The sequence below is a fragment of the Dermacentor silvarum genome, chromosome 1 (assembly GCF_013339745.2).
Source record: "Dermacentor silvarum isolate Dsil-2018 chromosome 1, BIME_Dsil_1.4, whole genome shotgun sequence".
NCBI lineage: Eukaryota > Metazoa > Arthropoda > Arachnida > Ixodida > Ixodidae > Dermacentor > Dermacentor silvarum.
Genome location: NC_051154.1, coordinates 157,886,779 through 157,912,168, shown reverse-complemented (window position 1 = coordinate 157,912,168; position 25,390 = coordinate 157,886,779). Strand labels below are relative to the sequence as shown.

The 25,390-nt window shown below is 44.6% G+C and overlaps 1 protein-coding gene across 1 annotated transcript in view; it reads left to right on the top strand.

The window, feature by feature from the left end:
• Positions 1 to 14,875: 14,875 nt before the first annotated feature.
• The window catches only part of LOC119436279 (E3 ubiquitin-protein ligase UHRF1), a 93,693-nt gene continuing 83,178 nt past the window's right edge, over positions 14,876 to 25,390 (top strand). Inside the window, exons 1-4 of the mRNA XM_037703079.2 lie at positions 14,876 to 15,218; positions 15,907 to 16,044; positions 18,131 to 18,187; positions 20,688 to 20,950. Of these exons, the coding sequence (XP_037559007.1) occupies positions 15,066 to 15,218; positions 15,907 to 16,044; positions 18,131 to 18,187; positions 20,688 to 20,950 (611 nt within the window). The 5' untranslated portion in view covers positions 14,876 to 15,065. The remainder of the gene's footprint in view (positions 15,219 to 15,906; positions 16,045 to 18,130; positions 18,188 to 20,687; positions 20,951 to 25,390) is intronic.

Genomic DNA, 25,390 nt, shown 5'->3' with positions numbered 1-25,390 from the left:
CATTTGCTACAAGCAATTTTAATAACTAAACATAGAATTGTACTTGGTGTTCAAGTCTACAGCATAAATGTACCGCTAGTTTAGGTAATATAGCAGGGTCCTTCAATACTTTTCTCCAAAAAGTATTGAAGGACCCTGGTAATAGTATTGTCGAGGTTATACTCAACGCAGTGCAATCACTATAAATTACTTGCAATATCCACAAGAAAAAAAGACAACAAATGGGGGTGACCCTGGAGAATTACAACCCCACTTCCAGCGAAGCTCTGTCTCTTGAACAGTTGCAATAAAACTTTCAGTTTCTTGTAATTATATAGCGTGTATTAAAATGTTACCCCTATACGTCTGTTCCGTTTGAAACCTGGCCCGCATGAAATGCTTTGGAGCACATCTTGTTGGGAACTTTTAAAAAGCCAGTAATTCGTCAACACGCATATTACTTCGCCATAGCATTTACCATGGTGTGCTCCCTCCCTCTCTCCCTGACGCCGCCCCCCCCCCCTCCCTGCCCACTCAATTTCCGCTAGATTTGATATCTTTTGAGTTCACAGTTTTCCCAGGCCAACGAGATAAATACTCTTTGTTCGCAAAACACATTCATAAAGTTCCGGATCAATTGCATCCGTAATTTCCTGCAAATGTCATAATTATAGTACACTGTCTTTGCAGTTTACCTACATATTGCCCATAACGCGTCCTTTGTTTTCGCCAAATAGAAACCAAATGGCTTGTTTAGTTCACCAAAGACATCGCTGAAACCAAGTCGGAACGTGTTATGACGCCTGAAGATAGCGAAGGAAAAACGACGGCTCAGTAATTATTTGCAACGCTTCTAATTGGACCAGGAACGCCAAAATTTTGTCGCACATTGCAGTTACCATGTCCGGGCCCCCTCCCCTTTCCACACGATATAAACCTGTTGTACCTACAGATATGTCGGGACACTGGGAGGCATAGCTGATAGCTGCCATATCACACGCTCTAACACTTGAATCAAAATATTTTTACAAAGGCTATGTTTGCAATCCAACCGCATTTAACTTTGCACAGAGAGTTTCCATAGCGTACCACCAATTTTCACTAAATTTTGTCTTGGTGGCTTTTATAGTTCTGCCAGGGCAGCGCGCTCAATTCTTCCCCGCTCTTTAGACACGCCTAGTCTAAACCAACAGTCTAGTCTAACATAACACGAAAGCCCCTATTGCCCATCTACTTTGAACTTCACCTACACACTGTATCGCCATGTGATAAGACATGCGCGGAAGTCTTCTGTATTTTAGTTACTCCGCGCAAGATACGCCCTTTCTCTTTTCTTGGCCACACGTGTTGGCCTGCCTATATAAACGATCCTCAAATAAAGGTGGCGTCTCTTTTCGCTCATCAGATGACGGCCTGTTTCTACACCACATGCAGCGCAACGATACATGGTGTCAGAAGTGCCAGGCGTGCCCGACGACGCCCTGATGTGAGTCAGGTTTTGGGAGCTACGGCACTGCAATGGATCTTCTGAAGCCTCCAGACCCTCTTCGTATCACAGGTGACGTCTCCAAAAACTGGCAGCTATTTAAACAAAAGCTAGAGCTCTACATTACCGTAGCGAAACCCCAAGACAAACCTCTGAGCGATGCTGCAAAGACGGCACTATACTGCTGACATTGGCCGGTGATGAAATTCTCGAAATCTTTAACAATTTCGTTTTTAAGGAAGATGAAAGTGGAGAAGATTACAAGACCGTCGTAGAGAAGTTTGACAACTACTGGAGCGCACAGACAAATGAAGTGTACGAGCGGTATGTGTTCCGGAAGAGAATGCAGGCAGCAGGGGAGACGTTCGAACACTTTGTACGCGACGTGAGGAAGCAGGCCCGGCAATGCAATTTCGAAGGGTTGGCCGACTCCATGATCCGGGATCAAATAGTAATTGGAATCTATAATGAGACTTTACGCACGAAGCTTCTCCAAGACAACCAGCTAACAATGGCTAAAGCGGAACAAATATGCAAGGCATTCGAAGCAGCAGCTCTCCAGAACGAAGCATGGGCTCAAAAAGAACAAATAGATCCGATGCAGATGACGCAAGAAAAAAGATGGCCTCAAGGAAAACCTAGGTGTTCCAAGTGCGGCAGGGTGCACAAGCCACGAAACTGTCCGGCCTATGGAAAAACGTGCAGAGTATGCCAGTCAAAGAACCACTTCGCAGCGTGCTGTCGAAAGGCAGCGCAAGTCAGTGAATTGAGGGACGATGAGGACGACTTCAGCATCTTGGATGTCTGTGTGGACTGCGTAGGAACCAAGCGTGACTAGATGGTCAAGGCGAACGTTGATGGTGAGCAAGTTTTTCTTAAAATTGACACGGGTTCACAAGCAAATCTACTGCCATTCTCTACAAGAACATCAAACCAAGATCGCTCCTCCGACAGAGCACTTCGACGCTAAGATCGTATAGCGGATCCACAATCAAGCATGTGAGCGTCATCAGTGAACAAGTGGTCATCGGGGGCCAAAGCTGCAAGCTGAATTTTTTCGTTGTCAAGAAGGGACATCAGGCGCTGCTTGGGCTGAACGCGACGGAACAGCTCGGATTGATTACCAGAAACGTGGATACTGTAACAAGCAGTTCTGAAAAACTTCTGCAGGAATACAGCGAGTTTTTTCAAGGTACAGGCTGCGTCCAACGCCAATACAAGATGGTGCTCAAGAAAGGCTCAGTTCCAGTTGTACAAGCAGCCCGGCGTGTACCCTTGACCCTGCGGGAACCACTGCGCAAGGAACTGAGGCGAATGGAAGAAGCCGGAATCATTGTCAAGGTCAACGAGCCGACTGACTGGGTGAGCCCTTTAGTAATCGTTAAGAAGACGGAAAACTAAGACTCTGCATGTATCCTAGAAGGATCAACGAATGCATAAAGAGAGAGCATTACGAGATGCCACGGCGCGAGGATATACACGCAGAATTGGCAGGCGCAAAAGTATTCAGCCGTCTCGATGCGAAAGCAGGGTTTCATCAAGTTCCGCTTGATGACAGCACATCAAGAATCTGTACATTTGCAACACCGTTCGGCAGATATCGATTTTTAAGGCTGCCGTTCGGTATCTCCTCTGCGTCCGAAGTTTTTCAAAAAACGTTGAACGAAATCTTCGAGTCCTTGCCGGGCATTCGTGTATACGTGGATGACATTTTGGTGTGGGGAACGTCAAGAGAGCAGCATGACAGGTGTTTAAAAAGCGCGCTTGAAGCCGCGAAACGAGCGGGATTAGCACTGAATGCAGAGAAGTGCAAACTGGGCGTCGAAGAAATTGAATTTTTAGGTGATGTGATCTCTGAAAAGGGAATAACGCCGAACCGCCAGCTTGTCAACTGCATAGCGGGCATACCGGCGCCAACCGACAAGCGTGGAGTGCAGCGATTGCTCGGCGTGGCCAACTATTTTTCCAAGTATATTCCTTCGTTAGCAGAAAAGACTCATGGTTTGCGCAGTTTAATCAAACATGACGCAATCTTTGAGTGGTCTCCCAGCCACGCAAAAGAATGGGCAGAAATATGCGAATGTCTAAGCAGGGGGCCAGTTCTGGCAATTTTCGACCCTCTAAAAGAAACAAAGGTGACGTCAGACGCGTCACTGGCTGGGCTGGGCTCGACCCTTCTAAAACTTCATGGCGATAGCTGGCATCATGTTGCGTACGCATCCAGAACGCTCTCTTCAGTAAAACAACGCTACTCTCAGATTGAAAAAGAAGCTTTGGCGGTGACGTTCGGATGTCAGAAATTTCATCTACGGCCACAAGATAACGTTGGAGACCGACTACCGTCCACTGATAGCCATCGCTAAAAAAAAAAAAAGCAATCGGAGAAATGCCGCCCAGACTTCAAAGGTTCTTCCTGCGGTTATTAAAATATGATTTCACAATGCAATACATTCCAGGAAAGCAGCTCATCCTGGCGGACATGCTTTCAAGAGCTTCAGTTCCCGACCCAGAAGGTGACGCCGCAAGTGAGGAAGACATCGAAATACACGCCGTGAGTATGCTAGCAGATTTTGTAACCGATGTCACGCTAAAGCGGCTCGAAAACGCAACGGATAAAGACCCATACCTGTGTGGAGTAAAGGAGTATATATGCCGGCGAAAGCATACAGGGAGAGTTGAAACCGTTTGCCAGCGAACTTTCTGTCAAAGGAGTTCTTCTAAAAGGCAGCAAAGTAATAATCCCTTCGCGCATGCGAAAGGAAATGCTAGAGCGCATTCATCAAGGCCACATGGGCCAGAACAAATGCAAAGCAAGAGCGAGAAGATGCGTGTTTTGGCCAGGCATTAATGGCGAAATAGCTGCTATGACTCAAAAGTGCGAGGTCTGCAGACGCCACGCATACAGCCAACCGGCAGAACCACTAATCATGAGATCACCACCCGAATACCCGTGGTATCGCGTTGGTATCGATCTATTCCACTATGGGGGGGGGGGGGGGGGGGGGGGCATCATATCTATCCGTGTATGACGCTCTGTCGAACTTTCCAGAAATTGCAGACGCTGGAGGACACGTCATTGGCAACGGTCATCTACACGCTGGAAGCCATATTTTCCAGATATGGAATCCCGGTAGAAGTGTGGAGCGACAATGGACCCCAGTTTGCAAGTCGAGAATTCCGCCTATTCGCGGACATGTACGACTTTAGACATGTGATACCGAGTCCGGAGTTCCCTCGTTCCAACGGCTTGGTGGAGAAGGGAGTTCAGGTGGTGAAACGAATTCTGAAGAAAACGAACGAAGCAGGCGAAGATTTCTGGCTGGGTCTCCTGAGTTGCATGTCGACGCCCCTGGAAGGTGGACGGTCACCGGGAGAATTGTTGCAAGGACGACAACTAAGGTCAACCTTGCCAGATTTCGCAAGGACGACAACTAAGGTCAACCTTGCCAGATTTCAGCGTCCAAGAGAAGGTGAAAGTGCAAAGCACATCCAGTTTGATTGGTCAAAAGGGCCGCTTCCACCCCTTGAAGAAGGTCAAGTCGTGAGGATCAAGAGGAAAGCTTGGTCGCAGAAAGCCCAACTTATTGGTCAGACGCACCCGAGATCGTACAACGTTTTAACCCAGGGGAACAAGCTTATTCGGCGGAACCGGCAGCATCTGTTACCCACAAAGGAAACTTTCAACCCCGATGTTCTTGGTGACCTCAGCGACGATTACGTTCGTCACTCCACGCCGGCTACACCAGTGAATCCCGGCGAGAACCCCACGCAGGACGTGCAAGTGACAGCGCAACCAATTGCAGGTGATAACCCAGCTCAGGTGACACCGCAAGCGTCCGCTCTTCTGCCTAGAAGATCGAGCAGGCAGAGACGCCCCCCCCCCCCCCCCCCCCCACGCGCCTACAGTACGACCAGAACATTAACCAAGTGCCTTGAATGTTGTTCGTATTATGCTTTCTTTTTTCTTTTTGTTCTGTTTTTTTTTTTTTTTTTTGTTCAGGAGAAGGTTGTATCGCCATGTGGTAAGACATGCGCGGAAGTCTTCTGTATTTTAGTTACTCCGCGCATTCTCTTTTCTTGGCTACACGTGTTGGCCTGCCTATATAAACGAGCCTCAAATAAAGGTGGCGTCCCTTTTCGCTCATCAGTTGACGGCCTGTTTACACACACCACCTGTTCTTACAGTCGCCAAACATAACGAAGCCACCTCCTTTAGTTCATTGAGGACACCAGGCAAACCTAATGTATCACGCATGAAATAGTAAAAAGAAGAAAGATGAGGGCTCAATAATTATTCGTAACGCTTCTAAATAAGCCAGAAACCTTAAAACTGCACGACACATTACACTTAAATGCTACTTATACTTATTTTATACTTATCAAATATCTGAAACCCAGAGTTGTCTTGGGACATTGGGAAGCCTAGCTAATAGCAGCAGCGTGATACCTTCGAACATTTGCTTACAATTCTTTTCAAAGCTGCATTTGAGAAACACGCATTTACCATCGCACATAAACTTTGCGTATTCTTCCCTCTATGTTCGCAAAATTTGAGTTCAGACGTAGTTGTAATTATGCCAGCACAGCCGTCTAAGTTTTACACCGATCGCAAAACAGACAAATAACGCTATGGACCACTTGTATACGTATTGTGTTGGAAAACCGACCCATTTGGAACATTGCCTACACAATACCCCTACCATGCCCCTAATTTTCAGCAGATATATAAACATGATGCCTTGTTTACCTCAGCGAGAACACCCAGAAACAAACTACGAATCTCGTATGATGCGCGGAAACAAGTGGAAAAACGACAGATTAGTATATTATCTGCAACACTTGCATTTAAAGCAGGAAAGTGAAAGTTTCTCAACGCATTGCCCTTAAACTTCAATTTTCAGGGAATTTCGACCATATCTCGTGCTGTTGCGTTAGGAGTCTGGGAAACATTTCGATTAGCGGCAGTATGACATCCTGGAACGCTTCAATTAGTAATTTTCTACAAAGGCACCAATGAACCAAGACACAAACATTTTTCACGCGTCACTCAGAACATTGCTTCGTACTTCGAATCAATAAAAACACCGTTCCCCGCATAGTTTACCGAGGGTACCGGGAGAAAACAACTAAATGATGTGTAAGACGTTTAAAATTGGGACAAAGCGGCTATTCAGTAATTTTTTTCCCAGAGCACACAAGCAACCTACACAGTGCAAACTTTCAGTACAGGTCACCAAAAAGTGGCCCTCACTTTTTCAAGATATGAAATATCTGCTGTACTTGCTCCTGCTGGGAACGCTCGACCAACGTCATTTTCACGAAAATATCTACGATAAGTCGTGATTGCAACAATGAAATTTGACAGGTATACCTGTGAAAGGTGTTATTTGATGTTTGGTGGAGATAAGATACTCGGACTGCAACGCTATATAGACTATCTCTGGGCAGAGATTAAGTCCCGTGTCGCAGAAAATCCGGCGTCGGCGTCGGTGTAAGCATCGGCATCTGGCGGAAATAATCATGCCGAACCACATCATTCCGAACCAGCCCGACCGGGGCGGCAACACTCCATTTGCTAGTAGATACAGCGTTTTACCGCTGGCGCCACGCTGCGCCGCTCGCGCGTATTGCGTTTCTAGGTGGTTCCGTTCACCGAGGGCGCTCGAACGCAATCATATGGTTCAATACGCGACCGGGCGGGCCCTTCGCGTGGCGCAAGGCGTTAGGGAACAAAAATTGAATTGCTCAAAGTAAAATCCGTCAGAAAAATTGTAAAGTACGACTTAACCACAACCTAGAGACTTGATAGCGTCGGATTGTAATTTGAATATACGAGAAAAAAGCCTGATAAGCAGCCAGGGACCTTTGAATGCTATCGCGTTCCACTCTTAAAGGCGAAGCTTAAGCGTCCTCCAATTCTGATGGTGTTTCGCTGTACTTTGGTTCTAGGCAACATTGAGGGGAATGTTGAAAACCAAGCCTTTGTAACTTTTGATCGAGCCCCATGTCGCAGAAAATACGGTGTCGGTGTCAACGGCGTCCAATAACGCTGTCGCGTTCCACTCTTAAAGGCGAAGCTTAAGCGTACTCCCAAGTTTTTATCCGGACCGCCCCCTCGCCCGCAGGTAAATATAGCAAGCTGATTGAGTTTTCAAATGCGGATATAGTGGTCCCTAAAAACTGGGCATGATGCAAGTAGCGCAAACTGACATTTGTTAGGGTCGACCTGCCCAGCGCCAAACCATCTCCGCAACGCGAGCGTGTGTTTTTCCGCCTTTTTCATTTTCCTGTGCTGCCCTCTGCCGCACGCCACCGGAAACGTTTTGGTAGGGTGCCGGGGCTTTCGCCGGTTGATTTGTGAACCTGCGCCCTTGTTGAGTGCGCATCGGTTGTGCATTTCGTGAATCGCGAATAATTATTAATGGCTTCTGCGGGGCAGCATGTCGTTCCTGGAAGCCATGTAGCCCTCACCAACTATATATATATATATATATATATATATATATATATATATATATATATATATATATAGGGTGAGCAGGCGTGATAGCGCTGTTTTGTTTATAGTGTGGCCTATAAAGGTACGCTGAGTACCCTCTGCCGTCGCGGCTGCTTTGGAGTTTGTTGTCGCTGATTCTTAGGCTTGCACCACGCTTTTCTTTAAATTCTGTTTGCTCATTCTTTAGACATTTTGCATAAATAAGAAGTTTTCGAGCCCGCAGCCTTCCGCGTCGGATTTAGCAGAGCGGTGCGCTTGTTTACATCGACATCTACAGCCACAGATCGTCGTTAGCGTGAAAAATTGGGAAAAGGTGCATCGCTGATATGAAAAAAAAAAAATGTCAAAACGTAGAATAAAACACACATACCTGCTCATATGAGCCGCGTTATTCCACCGTGAGACGAGTCAGTATGAGCGCCTGAGCTACTCAACGGCGACTGTAATCCAGTTACAAATATCTGGCTGTTAATTTATTACTGATTCTCGCTTTTCTTTAACTTCATCCTACTTAGTTTGCGCGTGTCATAAAGCATTATTAGAGAAAAATGTGCTCACATAAGCGCTCATTTAAAGACCGTGTTGTTCTCCCGCAAAAACTCGGATGCCATCGCTGACACCGTTGGTATATATAACTGAGCGAGGCGGCTGTTTATGCTGCTGTACCGAATGTACCGTCTCTTGTTTCGCGTTTGACGCAGAGATAAACAGTACATCTCAGCAATTAAGAAATGCGTGAGCATACCAACACGTACAAACCGACCCATCTACGTTGCGAATACGAGCGGCAGCCTACGGGAACGGTGACCTACAGATGTTGGCACAGCCGTTGGGCACAGCCGTTGGGCACAGCGCTGTGTCGCCGCTTGCAGATTATTGTGTACGCGGCCATCGACGCGCAGAGTAGTTTATTTCACATCACTAAAGCTAGAACTGGACTATAAAAGCAGTTTCCTTCATCCTAACTTGCTTACATTTCAGTACAGGTCCGCCGGTAGCGGGTGCGCGAACTCGACGGCGCCAGGCCTAACCTCCGCTGAACAGAATCAACATTGGCTCAAACTTATGTGCACGGATTAAGAGGGTCGAATCTTGTGCATTTCAACCTTTCAACTTCGTAGGCATGTTTTGACTCACTTTGAGCGCGATTATTTATATATACCAACGAAGGTGTTGCGGCTATCGCGTTATCGGTTCGACGGCCTATCGCGCGGATTTCGGTCGAACGATGGTATAGGCACGATGGTTTTATCGGTGTCGTCGACAAGAAAGCCCGTCGCACTACCAAAGCCAGTCTTACGCTATACGCACACTTTCAGTACTGCACTGACGTCGAGCTACCAGTGGAGTTTCAACGCGGTACACGGCACGAGTTGTCAGTAGCACGCGTCCGAGCGCTTTTTTTTTTTTTTACGTTTCCCTGAGATGGGGCCGCACGGCCGCGCGCGCGACCCTTCCAAAACGTTTCGCGACTAATCCGCCAGGGCAGGGCGCATGCGCCGTCGGGCCGTGAGAAAGGCGGATTCCACGCGTCGTCCGCTACAGCGCGTTCCCGCGAAGGTACAAAAGAATTCTCGCTGCAGAAGCACGGCATACGTAGTAACGAAAAGCATTACTCACGTGGCCACTCTATTAAGAAAGAAAATTTAGCTTCAGCTATATAGTTTTGTTGGACATTCCAGCGTGCAGCCGAAAGTGCCCGGCTTCCAATGTGTGTGTGTGTGTGTGTGTGTGTGTGTGTGTGTGTGTGTGTGTGTGTGTGTGTGTGTGTGTGTGTGTGTGTGTGTGTGTGTGTGTGTGTGTGTGTGTGTGTGTGTGTGTGTGTGTGTGTGTGTGTGTGTGTGTGTGTGTGTGTGTGTGTGTGTGTGTGTGTGTGTGTGTGTGTGTGTGTGTGTGTGTGTGTGTGTGTGTGTGTGTGTGTGTGTGTGTGTGTGTGTGTGTGTGTGTGTGTGTGTGTGTGTGTGTGTGTGTGTGTGTGTGTGTGTGTGTGTGTGTGTGTGTGTGTGTGTGTGTGTGTGTGTGTGTGTGTGTGTGTGTGTGTGTGTGTGTGTGTGTGTGTGTGTGTGTGTGTGTGTGTGTGTGTGTGTGTGTGTGTGTGTGTGTGTGTGTGTGTGTGTGTGTGTGTGTGTGTGTGTGTGTGTGTGTGTGTGTGGTGTGTGTGTGTGTGTGTGTGTGTGTGTGTGTGTGTGTGTGTGTGTGTGTGTGTGTGTGTGTGTGTGTGGTGTGTGTGTGTGTGTGTGTGTGTGTGTGTGTGTGTGTGTGTGTGTGTGTGTGTGTGTGTGTGTGTGTGTGTGTGTGTGTGTGTGTGTGTGTGTGTGTGTGTGGTGTGTGTGTGTGTGTGTGTGTGTGTGTGTGTGTGTGTGTGTGTGTGTGTGTGTGTGTGTGTGTGTGTGTGTGTGTGTGTGTGTGTGTGTGTGTGTGTGTGTGTGTGTGTGTGTGTGTGTGTGTGTGTGTGTGTGTGTGTGTGTGTGTGTGTGTGTGTGTGTGTGTGTGTGTGTGTGTGTGTGTGTGTGTGTGTGTGTGTGTGTGTGTGTGTGTGTGTGTGTGTGGGAGGGGATGGGGGAGGCACTTGCCCCTCCTGCCCCGCGGTAGGTATGCCTATGCGCCGGACATATCATTAGCGAAGGCGGTCGGCCAATGGCAGGAAGCACTTACGAAAGAAAAGCTTTGTGAATTCGGCCCCTCGTTCCGATCCTTTGTCGCGCCCTGCCATTGTTCGCCTTACGATCGACCCCGGCAAACGTCGCGGTCGTCACCAGCTTGCTACCAAGTGAATCCTCTGGAGCAATAAACATTGTACTTGTTATTCTACCGTGTGTTGTGGTGTTTTATGCTTGCCCTGATACTACCGAAGCCCAGCCGTACAAGGCGAGCAAAATGGAGTTGGCCGTCAAGCCTAAGCCTTACCCACAAAGGCGGCTTGAGAGAACCTGAGTCCACTAAGTTCAGATACGCGAGATCATTCCCCTCAAACAAATCCGTAAATACTATTAGAATTAAATTTGACGGCATATTTCTTTCCAATGCTAAACTCCTGCCAACTATATATCTTAGCGGATTATTACAAGATCATTTAGCGCAATTGAAGATCAATAATGTAATAACAACGGATGCATCCGTGTGTGAAGAGAAAGCGGGTGTAGGCATTTTTTCTGCGGCGCCATCCTGGTCGTATTCAAAGCGACTTCCTGATTTTACACCTATATTTCAAGCAGAATTATAAGCAATTACTTCAGCTCTTCGAAAATGTCCTGTAAATTCTTCGACAGCTGTAATAGTGACCGATTCGTTGTCAGTGTGCACAGCACTCACCTCATCCTCGGACAGTACAGTTTTGAATTAACTGGAAACATTCATCCCTTCGACCTTACATCTGGTGCGCTCGATATGGCCGGGTACCAGGTCACCGTGGTTTATTTTTAAATGAAATGACCGACACACTTTGCACGCATGTATATCCCTACATGGACCATGTCATGCATGTTCTGATCCTGACGTGAAGTGAAGGCGCGAAAACGACGACGGACGAAGAGAGAATACACGCACACAGGTATGTGTTCTCTCTTCGTCCGTTGTCGTTTTCGCGCCTTCACTTGAGATCATGCTTAACCAACACGCCCAACTATCCATCCTAACTTCTGCTTATATCACCGCGGCTAGATTTAGAAAACTACCTCTTTTAAAATACCCTAGCTGTAAAACAGACATTCCAAATAACAGACTTAAACCATTTGCTTGACCCTTTGGATAATGAGTGGTGTCCCACCCGTAAATTGGAAATTTCCCTCACAAAATTAGGATGCCGTATTCCACCCCTAAATTTTTATCTACACAGGTCTGGTCTGTCCCCTCTATGTCATTTCTACGAACCTGAAACCATTGATCATTTTTTATTAACCTGCCGCCGATTAGCCATCCAGAGAAAGAAATACTTCGAAATTCCATTCTGAAAATTAGGCATTGATAAACACTAAAAATTATAGTGTACTAGAATAGGGGTAGTGGGCTCAAATGATGGCTCCGCTTGAAGCCCTTGATGTCTCCTCCGAGAGATGGCGCTAAAGGCAAGTAACAGTAAAGCAAAATAGACTTTAAGCGGGTAGAAATAACCAAACAGAGGTTATCTGATTGGTGGATAAAATCAAGGCAGGGGTGAAATTTCACCCACCGCAAAGTACAAAATATGTTAATAGTCATGGCTAGGTGGCGTATGCCACCGCCCGGTTTAAATTGTTCAGCCTCATCCGATAGGCCTCATCCATCCATCCATCCAGCCAGCTACAAACATTCTCACCTGAAACGTTTTGCAGTCTTGCGCCTACGCTATGCGGGTCATTTCACTTCATAGCGTAAATCTAAATAAGTTCTTGCGATCTGTATTACCGGAAAGGCGTCAATTCGCATTTGTGCTATATATATATATATATATATATATATATATATATATATATATATATATATATATATATATATATATAAACTTTGCCATTGTGACTGCGACGGCTCGGGCGGCGTTATCGATGACCTCGCGAGTGCATGAATTTGGGCACTGGTTCGCCACCGCAGTGGGCAGCTTGCAGTAGTTTGTAGCAGTTACTGCGACGATAATGTGAGCGCGATGATTCGTTTTATATACACCTAGTACCAGTTATCACCGTGTAATCGTCCACTGCGGTCCACTAAGGCCAGCGTCGAGCTTGCGCCGCTCTCATTAGCAGTGGACCGTTGCCCAAGCTGACCGTACTTGGTCAAGTTGCGTACAGTTTCCTTGCGTCATAAATGCATATACACGACGTGTGGGTACACATCGCCGGAAAGAAAAATATGGCGCACATATTAATGAAAAATTACTTTCCTTAAAATATCGATCAAGCTTATTTATAATTGTATACAACAATTCCAGCAATGACTTCAGCGAGCAGGCGGCATTGTTCTTTGAACGCATAAAATTGATTTTATTTTCGAATGCACTTTCAAGTTCGACCATTTTATTAGGAACATCATTGAAACAAAAGCGATGTGCTATCATCGTCAAATGAAACGCGAACAGCGGAGCGCGTGGCCGAAGCATAACTGAAGGTATAGTGCGCACCGTCCAGTCATCACCATTGACAGGCGCGTGCATCCGGTTTGACCGCACTGCGAGGTTATGCTCCCCCTTTTCGTTTCTGTTCTGGTTATCTTTTAGTTCAAAGCAAGAAAAATATACTGGCGCAGTTATGATGATGGCGCGAACCATACCAAGCGCACCACTGTTCATGTTTCACTTGAAACCGATAGCACTTAGGTTTCGCCGCACTGTGCGATAATACTCACCCTATGCTGCGATATTTTAGTATCTGTATTCTTCGATTTCTATTTTCTCGCTTTGAACTAAAAGAGAACCAGACCAGGGGGAAACGAAAAGAGGCATCACCTCGTAGTGCGGTCAAACCGGATGTGCGCGCTTGTCAATGGTGAGGACAGGACGGCGCGCACTATGTCTTCAGTTATGCTTCGGCCACGCGCTCCTTTGTTCGCGTTTCATTTGACGCCGATAGTACAATATTGTTGCAGCAGTGAAAAATAAGCAAAATCAGCGCAACCGAAGAATACTCAAAGAACTGCACAGATTCCAAAAATATTACAAATCTCACTGTTAGTGCATGCAGGAAATATTTCTTTTTACAACAATAACAATGTTTACAAAATAAAACAAACCATTTTTTTTCTGACAGAGCACACACTAGATACAAAGCATTTTAAGAGCATGCCTAAGAATATGGAGTACGGCGAAATGAAAAAAAAAAAAAAAAAAAAAAGCATTTTTGCCGACGTGAACGAAGATTATGTAATGCGGCTCAAAGTGCAATTCGCACACGGCACACATGTTTGGTCAAGCTTCTTGTCTTCACGGTGTAAGTTCCTTCCCCACTATTGTATCCTTTCTTCGTCTAGTGGGACGCTGAAAAGAGACGCCTTCGGCGAGTCTTTCACTCGACCATAGCCTGTCCAGGCGACTAGGCATAGTACCTTAGCGCACCGTAGAACGAGCACAAAGGATGTCCGAGGACGTTGCAGAGACAAGTCGACGAACGTTGCACTTCACAAAAACAATCAAAACCAAGTCGATTCGCGTTCGTGGAATGGAATACCGTGCACCATCATCACACTCGTCGCCGTAGACATCAAAAAGGCACATGACAGCATACCGCCCTTACGGAAAGCTCGACAGGTGCAGTCACATTCGAGGTTAACCTGTGACAGGCATCTGCACATTATATTGAAAGAAGCTTAAGTACGGTAGGCATAGTAAGCTGAGTGAAACAGATGGAGCAGGTGGGTTAGGTTCTCGCACGCGGATATCTAAAGTCCAAAAAGCAGGCGTCTCCGGCGCCATGAGAAGGTCTCGACGCCATTCAAAATCAAGTGATGACAGAAAGCTATTGAACTTTGTCAATTAATTCTTACGTGTTGTGACATAGGCGCCACCAGAATCCACTGAATGAAGAGGGCCGGGCGGCTCTGCCGTATTTTTGTTTCACCATGACATGTATGCAGAGCAGAGAACACCCATGGAAATCGCAAGGCTGTGGACCACCAACACTTAGAAAACATCGGATGCAGCGGTCCAGGAACTTAAATTGCCCGAAGCATGTCCCTCTCGTCTACATTGGCATCCACCACGACGTTTAGTCGGTTTCGTTTCACCGTGATACGGTGACTATCCATCACATTCACGCCATCAACCACGCGCTGTCAGTTAAGTCAACGTTGGTTAAGTCGGCAGAAAACCTAGGGACTTTAGCCACTTTAGCTGCCAGCTGCCATAGAAAAAGCGAACCCTGAATTGATAAGCTCCAGCAGCCGTCTTGTATCCATCCGAAGCCAGCGCGCCAGCGCGCAGCTTTTCCCGCCAAATTGTTGAAACCTTCAAACGCAGCAGTCACTTTAGAAGCGATCGTGTGTTGTCAGCAGGTCAGCACGCGCTAGCTCAGCTCGTAGAAGATTGAGTTTTCCTCTTTCTTCGTCAAGCCACTCAAGACCACTGCCACTCAAGTAACTCAACGTGTAAATTGCCTGCTTACGAGACCTGAGCTCTCAGGAGCAGTATTTGCGACGATGTGGATCCAAGTGCGAACCATGGACGGCGCGAAGTCGGTGCGCATTGATGGCCTTTCGAAGATCACTAAGGTGGAAGATCTGCGGCTTCGTGTTCGCGATGAATTCGACGTCGAAACAGCGTTGCAGAGACTCTTCTATCGAGGCAAACAAGTAAGTATCCGCTGCAATTTGAACTGGGATCTGTGCGGCTTGCCCAATTGCTGTAGGCTTTGTCTTAAGAGGAGCCCCGCATAATTTGCACTTAGCATTTCGCTGCGTACGGACACTGCGTTGCCTGGAATTAGGGTGTGCCAATTAGCATTGCATCTGTATATTTTCGCTGGTATGCAAGGTGCTTTACAGCATTTTCTTCCCTAATAACAGACTAGATTGAGCAGGATGATTTTAGGCATAGTTGGAAAAAGTTCACGAACAAGTTTTTGTTTTTGTGGTGAAGGCTATTGATTTCTGAACATTTTGCTATGCGTGGCCACTTGTTCTGTTGTTATTGAAGTTTTTATATACGGGAAAGGTATTTCAGTGCAGCAGTTGCTGTGTATTGCATTTGAATGCACTGCATCTTAGACAGTAGTCAATAGTGCTTGGGGAAAGGTTACATTCAGATATTGTTTGGACGAAGCACAATTTTGTTCATCCCACAACTTTGCTCGCCTCTTCAATTGATGGGCCATTTTACAAAATAACATGGGACTTTAGTGTGTTAAAGAGATTTTTGTAGGTGGAGTACAGCATGTGTTTGCTTGTACGTTTAATCTTAATTATGTGCACAATTGTTGGTAGTAAGGTGACGTGTCATAAAGTTATGCTGCATTGCCATGATTGTTTACCTTTGTTTCAGCTGGAAGATGGCTATACTTTATTTGATTATGATGTTGGATTGAATGATATTATTCAGCTGCTAGTTAGGGTTGTTCCGCCAGATTCCACAAGCACATCTTCTGCAAGCTCTTCGACTTCACTCAAAGAGAATTCGAAGGTGAGTTGTGGTGTGATACCCAAACATTCCTAAGGCATCACATTATTAACTGAAAGCTTCCCTGTATTGTCTGCTTACGTCTAAAGACAATACAGGAAAGCTTTGGAAATATGCTTTCCTGTGACTTGTAAGTTACCAGTATAGATAAGAGTTGATGAAACTGAAAATCGCGGTCTCCTTGTGCAAGGCTGCCTTGTGTTCTGAAAGTCAGACATTATAGCAAAAGTCAGAAGTGGGGGCAACCAATGTCCTATGTTAGGATAGTTCCTGTGCCTGGAACAGTAATACTCTCCTTCATTTATGCACTATTTTAAATGTTCTGTTGGGCAACATGCCTCTCAGTTAATTGATTTCAACAGCATATGTTGTTCAATAAGGGACAGTGACTCATATTCTAAGGGGGAATTGTCTACTAATGTCAGAGTTACTGGCGGGGGGGGGGGGGGGGGGGGAAAGTTTTTTATATTTGTGATTGCATGGACTGGGTTTTATAACTTAGGACATAACATTTGGCTGATTGAAGAGATATTCTACCACCTATGATCAGTGCATGTTTGTGTTGTGTCCCTCTGCAGTGCTTTATTTTGTGGCTTGAAGCAAAATAGCTGTTCATTAGTTTCTGTGACGACTCTGGACGCTCACATTGGTTGTGCTAGAAAAGTTGGAAATGCTGCTGTAACGTGCTATTTGTTTTTATTATGCTAAAAGTAAAAGTGGCGAGCAAAAATTTTAATGTGCCCTGTGCAGCAGTGGCCGATGTGCTTATAATGACGGCAGCGTAGTTCGAAACTCTTAAGAATACAGTACTACTGGAGCAGTACTGTATTCTTCAAACTGGAAATGGTGGTCACGAGATATCACAAACCACTGATGTGAGCACCAGTAAGCCCAGTGCAGCGGACAAAGGCCACATCGTAGTTGTGTTGTAAGTAGTGCACAGGCTGTGAAAATGGCCCTTTCATCCTCCATACTTCTTTCTCTGCATGTCGGCTTTCAATGGCATAGCTATGATGTGTCCTTAGTGTCCGCTACTCTGGGATGACTGGTTTATGGTACCATGTGACCACCACCTTTAATTTATGTGCTGTAACCTGCCGTGGTGACTTAGCGCCTATGGCGTTGAGCTGCTCAGCATGGATCACGGGATCGAATCCCGGCCGCCGCGGCCACGTTTGGTGGGGGCGAAATGCAAAAATGCCCATGTACCATTCACTGGGTGCACATTAAAGAACCTCAAGCGGTCAAAATTAAACCAGAGTCTGCCCCACTACGACGTGCCTGATAATCAGATCAAGGTTTTGGCATGTAAAACCCCAGAATATAATTTTAATTTTATGTCATGTAATTTCATGCCTCAACCTGCAATACTCTAGGTGTGTATTGAACTGTTCACATGAAAATATCATGTACTGAGATTATTTTAGAGCTCTTGAGGCCTTGAAGCTTCATACTGTAATTACTAGGCCAACCACTATCGATTATAGGATGAGAAATGACAAATTTTATGTAGGGCCCAAATTTTTGTTTATTACTGTGATAAGGTAAACTGGAACATTATTTTGGCAGAATAGTGTGGATATATTCAGTGTGGTGGTGCCGTAGTTAACTGAACAGGCCAGCCTGGCAATGGTTCTGTGGCAGGGTGATTTGCGTGTTCTCTCCTGTGCTTCTTTTGCATGGCACTCATCTTTGACAGCCTCACTGCAGGCAATTGTCAAGCTGCCACAGCACAACCACTCTCAGTGATGAGATTTGTTTTCACTTTTGCTGGAGCCACTGCTTAGTCATGGTGCCTTGAGAAATCTGACTTAGTGATTGGGATCTAAGTGCATAGGGGCATATACAAAAGTGGAATATTATGCAAGAAGTGGGAAGAAGTGATGGGGATTTTGAGAAAGGAAAAGAGTTTGCACTCTGTATGCTCCCTGCTGTGAGTACAGGAGTAATATTTGGCTCTGATGTTCATGACAGTAAAGTCTAATGACTGAGCAGGTTTATTTACCATGTTCAGTTGTTTCTGGGTTCCTTATAGGCTTATTGGACTTTTGCTGCAATGATAAATGAATAACTCTGTGATGTTCTTTAGGAACCAAGCAAACCACCTGTTGGATCTCCATGCTCTGTGCAAAGCCTGTACTACAAGGTCAGTATATTTGTTCTTCAAGGAGCGAGGAAAGACCGCCAAGAATGAACAGTGTGAGCTTGTTCAACGTGTGGAATGTTGAAAAAAAAATTGTTTTTATTCTTTGCTATGTTTGTTAATGCAGTAACGTTGAAGGTTATGGCACGTGTGCGTCTAAGCACAAGACATGTTACCTGTTCTTGCTTTTAAGAAATGGCTCTTGCCACGTTCAAGATGTGTAATGATTAGAAGTATGGTAAACTGAGTGAGATCGTGTTCATGTTTAACGTTTCAGTGCAAAATTGCTTGGGGCGGTAGAGAGACCACACAACACGAGTGCTGAAAGGAGAGAGGACCATATGACACTGCACTGGTGTGGTCTTCCTTCCGTCCCTGTGTAATTTTGCACTGAAAAGTGCACATGCAGTGAGAAATAATGATTCTAATCTATATAATTATTTTCTGCTTGAGAGGTAATTTGTTATTTGCCTTGAGCCTTTACATAGTCGCATATAGGGGTGTAGGAAAGAGGGTGCAAGCTGTATCATTGTGCTGTTACCAAGTGTTGCATGTACACGGACAAGAAATTATAATGTAGAACACCCTTTTCAAGTAACAGCTTGAGGGCATGATCTTGCACCCCTACTTATCTGGTAGTGTAGTGAAAGGTGGCATAGAAATCACGCTAAGCATACAAGCAAAATCATGCTGATATTACACGTATTGGCGAAAGCAAGAGCAAAATAATGCATCTTGTTGAGCCTAAGATGTTTGTATTTCATTGTCCATGACTGTACACATGAGGAGTTATGTATGAATCATTGAAATTTTCTAAAGGCACTCCATGTTATTCAGTTTTGGAGTCAACTCTCAAGTGTCATTTATTTATTATTTTTTTTTTGTTTCACTAGTATTCAACAAGTGTACTTTGACCTCATAATTGAATTCTATATCTGTTCATTCAATAGAGCTGCAACGTAATTCTAATTCCATGCCATAAACATTTCTCTTGTTATTAAGCCTAGTGTGGCACCATTGCCTTATTTTATTCTGGTCTTCAATGGTCCCTAAGTTTAGCATTGCAAGCAGATGATCATCGTGAATATGGCAGCTTGTGTCTACAAAGTTTTACATTTATGTACACCACAAAAACAGCTGAACACACATTTGGTTTCACTTCTTTTAAATATTTTTCTTTATTAGCAGCATGCTCATTGAAAGGTGGAAGTAATTTTGTTTTTGATGTTTGTTTCACTGGCAATCACACTGGCTTGCCTGAATTCACAGAATGATGTAAAATTGATGCTCCAGTGCTGTTAATGGGGAAAATGTTTCCTGTAGATCATCATGGCAGATGTACTTCTGCTTCAGTACATTTTTTTTTTTTTGCCTTTGTGTAAAAGAAGAAAAAAAAAAAAAAAACACTGGCATGCACGTCTGCATATGAAAGTCATTGTGAGGAAGATAAACGTCTATGTAGTTCCATCAGAACAAAGTATAAGGGCCTTGATTTAGCTGTAAAGAGGAAGACTTGAAGGAAACACAGTTGATCCACAGTAAGACTGCACTGGGAATGTTATGACAATGTTCAGAAAGTATACAATAAATTTAGCCTGTAAACACAAAAGGCTGAGATTCTTCAAACACTGTAACTGGAGAGGCATAAGAAATGCTTCTGCGCTTATTACTGCTAAGCCTGCAGTAGTGGATGTTATAAGTCCCTAACCTAGTATGTTTGTGTGATTGACGATAAAGGTTCATGAAAGTGCATGAAAGCTGTCATCTTACATGAAAAAGGGGGACCAGAAAGCTAGTCTTACCGTTGTCCAATCCTACTCTGGTCTTCATGAGATGATCATAGCGTTGTCTCTGCTGCACGAATACTGGATTAAAGAATCTATTTTCTGGATAGAAGAAAAATTGCATTGAAATGTGTAAAATTTGCGGCATAATAGGTACCTGCCCTTGCTAAAAGCTTGCTACAGAAAGCAAGGCAGTTGCTTTATTGTGAAGGAGGTACACTAAAGGTACCTGCCGTGGTTGCTCAGTGGCTATGGTGTTGGGCTGCTGAGCAGGAGGTCGCGGGATCGAATCCCAGCCACGGCGGCCGCATTTCGATGGGGGCGAAATGCGAAAACACCCGTGTACTTAGATTTAGGTGCACGTTAAAGAACCCAGGTGGTCCAAATTTCCGAAGTCCCCCACTACGGCGTGCCTCATAATCAGATCGTGGTTTTGGCACGTAAAACCCCATAAAACGTTAACGGTACACTAGAGGGTGCAATGTTGAAATATCCATGGATAATTGACTGACACATTGTGTCATTGTGACTTATGAAAGAAAGGAAAGTGCATCTTGCAGTGTTTTTAACCAGAACACTAGAGTACGAACCTAAAAACTAATTATTTGTGGTTACTTTTTAAAAGTAGCTCATTGCTGCTGTGAAATGTTTTATTGCTATGCACCATGCACTTTCGTGATAGAAACACATCAACAATTTGCAATAATGTTAACATGCAGGTGGGTGATCTGGTGGATGCTCGGGATTTGACAAATGGAGCATGGTTTGAAGCCAAAGTTGTCAAGATTACCCAAGAAGGGTGCACATCTACATCCCCAGACTCGGGGGAACAAACTAATGTGGGGAATGGCTGTGAGAGAGAAAGCGTATCGGAGGCGTCAAAACCAAAAACAGCTGGGTTGCAGCCTTTGCCTGCTCCTTCCGCAGCTGATGAACCATCTATTGCAGATGATGGCTTACTTTACTACGTTCAGTATGATGAGTAAGTTTCTGTGTTTTTTGTGTTGCATGGTGGCTTTGGTGTGCAGGTTGCAGGCTTTATACGAGAAGACATTCTTTTCTTTATTGATGTGAAATTAATAGGAAAATTTACATCTTCCAATCAAGATGTGTAAAAGTTTGTCTGTGCTGTAAGATACAGTAATTAAAAGGCAACTAGGTGGTCACAGCTTTTGACAGAGTTAACATATTTCAGCCTTTTAAGATCATAGCCATATTCATTTAAAGTTCGCGAGGGAAAACATTCTCTTCTGATCGTGTGTGCAAGCATTTGAATTGTTATAGATGTATGGCATGTTACTTAGTAGATCAAGTTCTTGTATTGATGCACTGATGGCCACCAACTATGGTGCCATTCAAAAAATGTTTGTGTCTAGGTGGTATGGAACCCTGGGCTGTTTCATTACGAGAAGGGCACTGAACAAATTTGAGTCATAGTGACATAGGACACAGTGCGCACCAAAAGGAATTAGTGTATTGTGCAAAGTTTCTCCATGCTTTCTGCAGTGATGCCAGCAACCAGTGGTGTTGTGCTGCAGTAGGTGTAGTGGTAGTGGAACTTGCCATTGAGTGGGCATTGTCATTTACTGCAAAGAGCCACTGAAGCATGCTTTTTGCATGCCAGTGAGTGAATTTTAAGTAGAGCTGCACCGAGCCTAGCTGTCTTGACATTCTGGGCTGGTATTTTGTAACAATGCATTATGCGTTATTCTATACTAGTCTTATCATCCACCGCTCACTGATCCCATTGATAATGTGAGCGGACCGTCGCTCTGACCACTGACCAAGTGCGAAAAGCACGAAAAGGCATTAGCTTCGGAAAGGCATCGCTACAAAATACCGGCCCTGGGCTAGTGTGACATGGAATGGAAAATTTAAAAAAAATTCATCGACAATTATGATACTCCCTAATGCAAAATTTGAGCGCAGCTCTATAGTGTTTTCATTTTGCCACATATTGGCTGGCGCAGACGATCTGTCTCGTGCACCATATTGCAAATGGAGCAAGTGGCGCGACTGCCTCGTTAATCGGGAGGTCGCGAGAGGCAGCGCGTGGGTGCAATTCTCAGCAGCAACCACAGACAGACTTCTGCTCATGTAGCGCTTTGTTTCCCTATATGGTATCGGTGGATGCGCTTGCCACATGCCATTTGTAATCAGACGACGGTGCGCTACTCTGGCGCCATCTCGTAGCGGTCGTTGCTGCAGGGCCCGTGTTGCGGGGCACTTAGCTTTTCTTTTCACGTTTTTTCCATACCCTCCTCCTCTGCGCTTTCCTCTTCGTGCCGTCTTCGCTATTGCTGTCTTTCATCCCCCGCTATGCTCAGTGTTCGCTCGCTCATCCTTCGCTGTGCTCATTCGCTTGGTTACGACGAGGGACAATGCGAAACGCAGGAATGGTCGCCTAAGAGGTGTGCTATAAAAGCTTTCGCATAGGGGTGAGAATGGCAGAAACAGAAAAGCTGGTGGCTGCTGAACAGCGGGACCACAACCAACAAGACACACCTTACAAAGAGCAGTTAATGATGAGTAAATAGATTGCATAGAGTTCATTCCAGACTGAAAAAATATGGAAAACGGTACTTGTACGAAGATGCCCATACTTTTTATTACTGCGTGCTGCCCATCAGTCTTTTTCTAATGCGTTAGCTTTTGGCATTTCAAAGTGGAAAAAAGTGTGTGCGTGTGGGGGGGGGGGGAGTGTGGGAAGCCGGTCACGTGGTAGAGGTTGGTGTATATATATTTACATACCTATATATATATATATATATATATATATATATATAGTGCAACTGACGGTTGTCTGCTCCGGACCCCCATCAGTTGCACTTTGCTCCTCGAAATAGCAGGACGTGTGTCAAGTGAGCTCCGGAACAACTATTTGCAATCTAGTGAATGTGGTTTAAATCATGGATCTGGGACCTCAAAGAGGTGGGACCTAATGACTCATGCATTTCTCTCACCTTTACCACTAAATCGCCATTGATTCTTTTCTTTTTTTTTTTTCTTTTGGTGTTTGTCCTGTGATTTAAATATTTTTTAGTTGAGGCCAGGCTTCTCTCTTTAACATAGTCTGTTTTCAAACACAGTCTGTTTCATAATTTGGCTGCTAACACTAGTTAAATAGGAAATGAAAGCTAGCCAAATGAAAAGTTCCTAGAGCTTTTCTTGGCTTTATTAGTTTCTGAAAATTTTGTTGAAATTGTCAGAGCATGTGCTGAATGGGTGAATTTGTGCATTGCCATTGTCCACCTGAGGGCCAGGAAAGAAACTTTCACAATCTGCCAGAACTATGATTATGCAGCAGTGCACGAGTAGCAGAGGTATTGCCCTTTTAGACGTCTATTGCATAATATATTTACAGCACTTACAATTGTCATTTATAAGTTGGCTTTGTTATGTGGAGCTACTATATCCTCAAAAAGCATAGAGTCATGGTACATCTGCTGGACGCTGGGGCTAATCCTAAACTGCTTGAGCTGATTTGCACGATTGTTTGTCAACATAAAGGAGGGGATATACCCATAAATTTTGTGAGAAATCTGTGCTGAAACACTTTGGCTATGTTGGACCGTGTGCCATGCTGACACAGCATTGTGCACTATAGGAAAAAAAGAAATTTTATTGTGCTTTTACACCAAAGTTTATGTCTTTATTCTAAATGTCTAGCAGAATTTCACAAACTTTAAAAGGAATGATAGATTTTGATAAAGCTGGGCAGAACGATATATTTTAACATAGTGCATACTAGCCAGCTTGTATATCCTTTCAAAGGTAGTTGATAACTTCCTGCAAGATCAGCCTTTCAAAAAGTGCTTTTAGTGTCCTGAAGTGTGACATCTTCAATTATTGATTTCACAAAAGGCAAAAACATTCACCATTTCGTACATTTTTTTTTTCTCTGTTAGGCTACTTGAAGCATGTGACACCTTCAATTATTGATTTCACAAAAGGCAAAAACATTCACCGTTTTGTACAACAATTCTTTTTTCTCTGTTAGGCTACTTGAAGCATGTAAAGCTCTGTTAGGCTACTTGAAGCATGTAAAGCTTTCCAAACATTCATGGTGAGGACATGCCCATGCCATGCTTGCCATAATAAACAGCACACCTTTTATTCTGCTGTGTTCACTGTTAAAAAATTGCATCCTTGTGTTTGTTCTGTCTTTTTCCTTTAATCTTGATTTCACCCTGTTTCAGTTACATTACGATATATGTGACCAGTAGAAATTTCTTTGTGTTTAGCTTTTTATTAGACTTCAGTAAAACTTTATTTACTACAGTTGAGTTCCGTTAATTTGACCCTGATGGGACCGACGAAATTGATCTAATTATCCGGTGGGTTGAATTAACCAAGATGCAGAAAAAATTTCACAACACATTGCAGATTCATTTGGGAATATTTGCCAGAATCTAGCAAGCCCCTGAATCGAACGCCATCTCCACTTTCCATTTGTCCAAAGTAGAGAACTAATGTAAAGATAACATTAAAGCTCATAAACAAAGTAGAAATCTGATGTGCACCTGATTTTTACCAAGAAATATGGGCAAGTGTCTAATATGTGTTGCACAGTGGCAACTGGTTTCCCAAGTCAGTTTTGCTGCATGATATTTAAAGTAAGCTTTGCTGCAATACAGTTGTAGTATGCAGCAAAGCATACGTTGCTGCGAAGTTCCGGCCCAGTTTTCTTGGGAAAAAAAAGGCGCTCGTTAGAATCGGGTAAATAATGCAATGAGACATTGTGAGCAACTCTAATTGCTTGAAAAACTTCCTACCCGCCGTGGTGGCGCAGTGGCTTTTGGCGTTGGGCTGCTAAGCCCGAGGGCGCGGCCTCGAACCCCGGCGGCATTTCAGTGGAGTGAAGTACAAAAACACCTGTGTACCATGCATTTGGTGCACGTGAAACAACCCCAGGTGGTCAAAAATAATCTGGAGTCCTCCACTACGGCATGCCTCATAATCATATCCTGGTTTTGGCACGTAATACACAAGAGTTTAATTTAAAAAACTTCCTAGGGCAGGCTATAAATAGGTGTTTTCGACTGGAGATATTTTGACCTGTTTCAATGCATTCACTGTCCCCTAAGCTCTGCTGAGACAGAGGCTGCCAGTAAAGAGGTCGCTATTGGGTTCACCATAGGGGTCAGGCACATGCATGCTGAATGGACAAGTTCAAATTATTCATCAAAGGCTAATTTTAGGATCGAAATAATGAGAGTTTGGGTCCATAGAAGTGCATCGCTACTGGCCAGGACCTTCAGTCAGGATTGAATTAACCAGTCGAATTAACGGAAATCTACTGTATTAGGTTTCTTATCATTTAAAATAAACTTCCAGTGCTACATGTGCAGCCTCTAATAACTTTCTGAGAAACCAGTATTAGCGCATCAACTCTGCGACCTTTGTGAAGTTCAGCATTTGT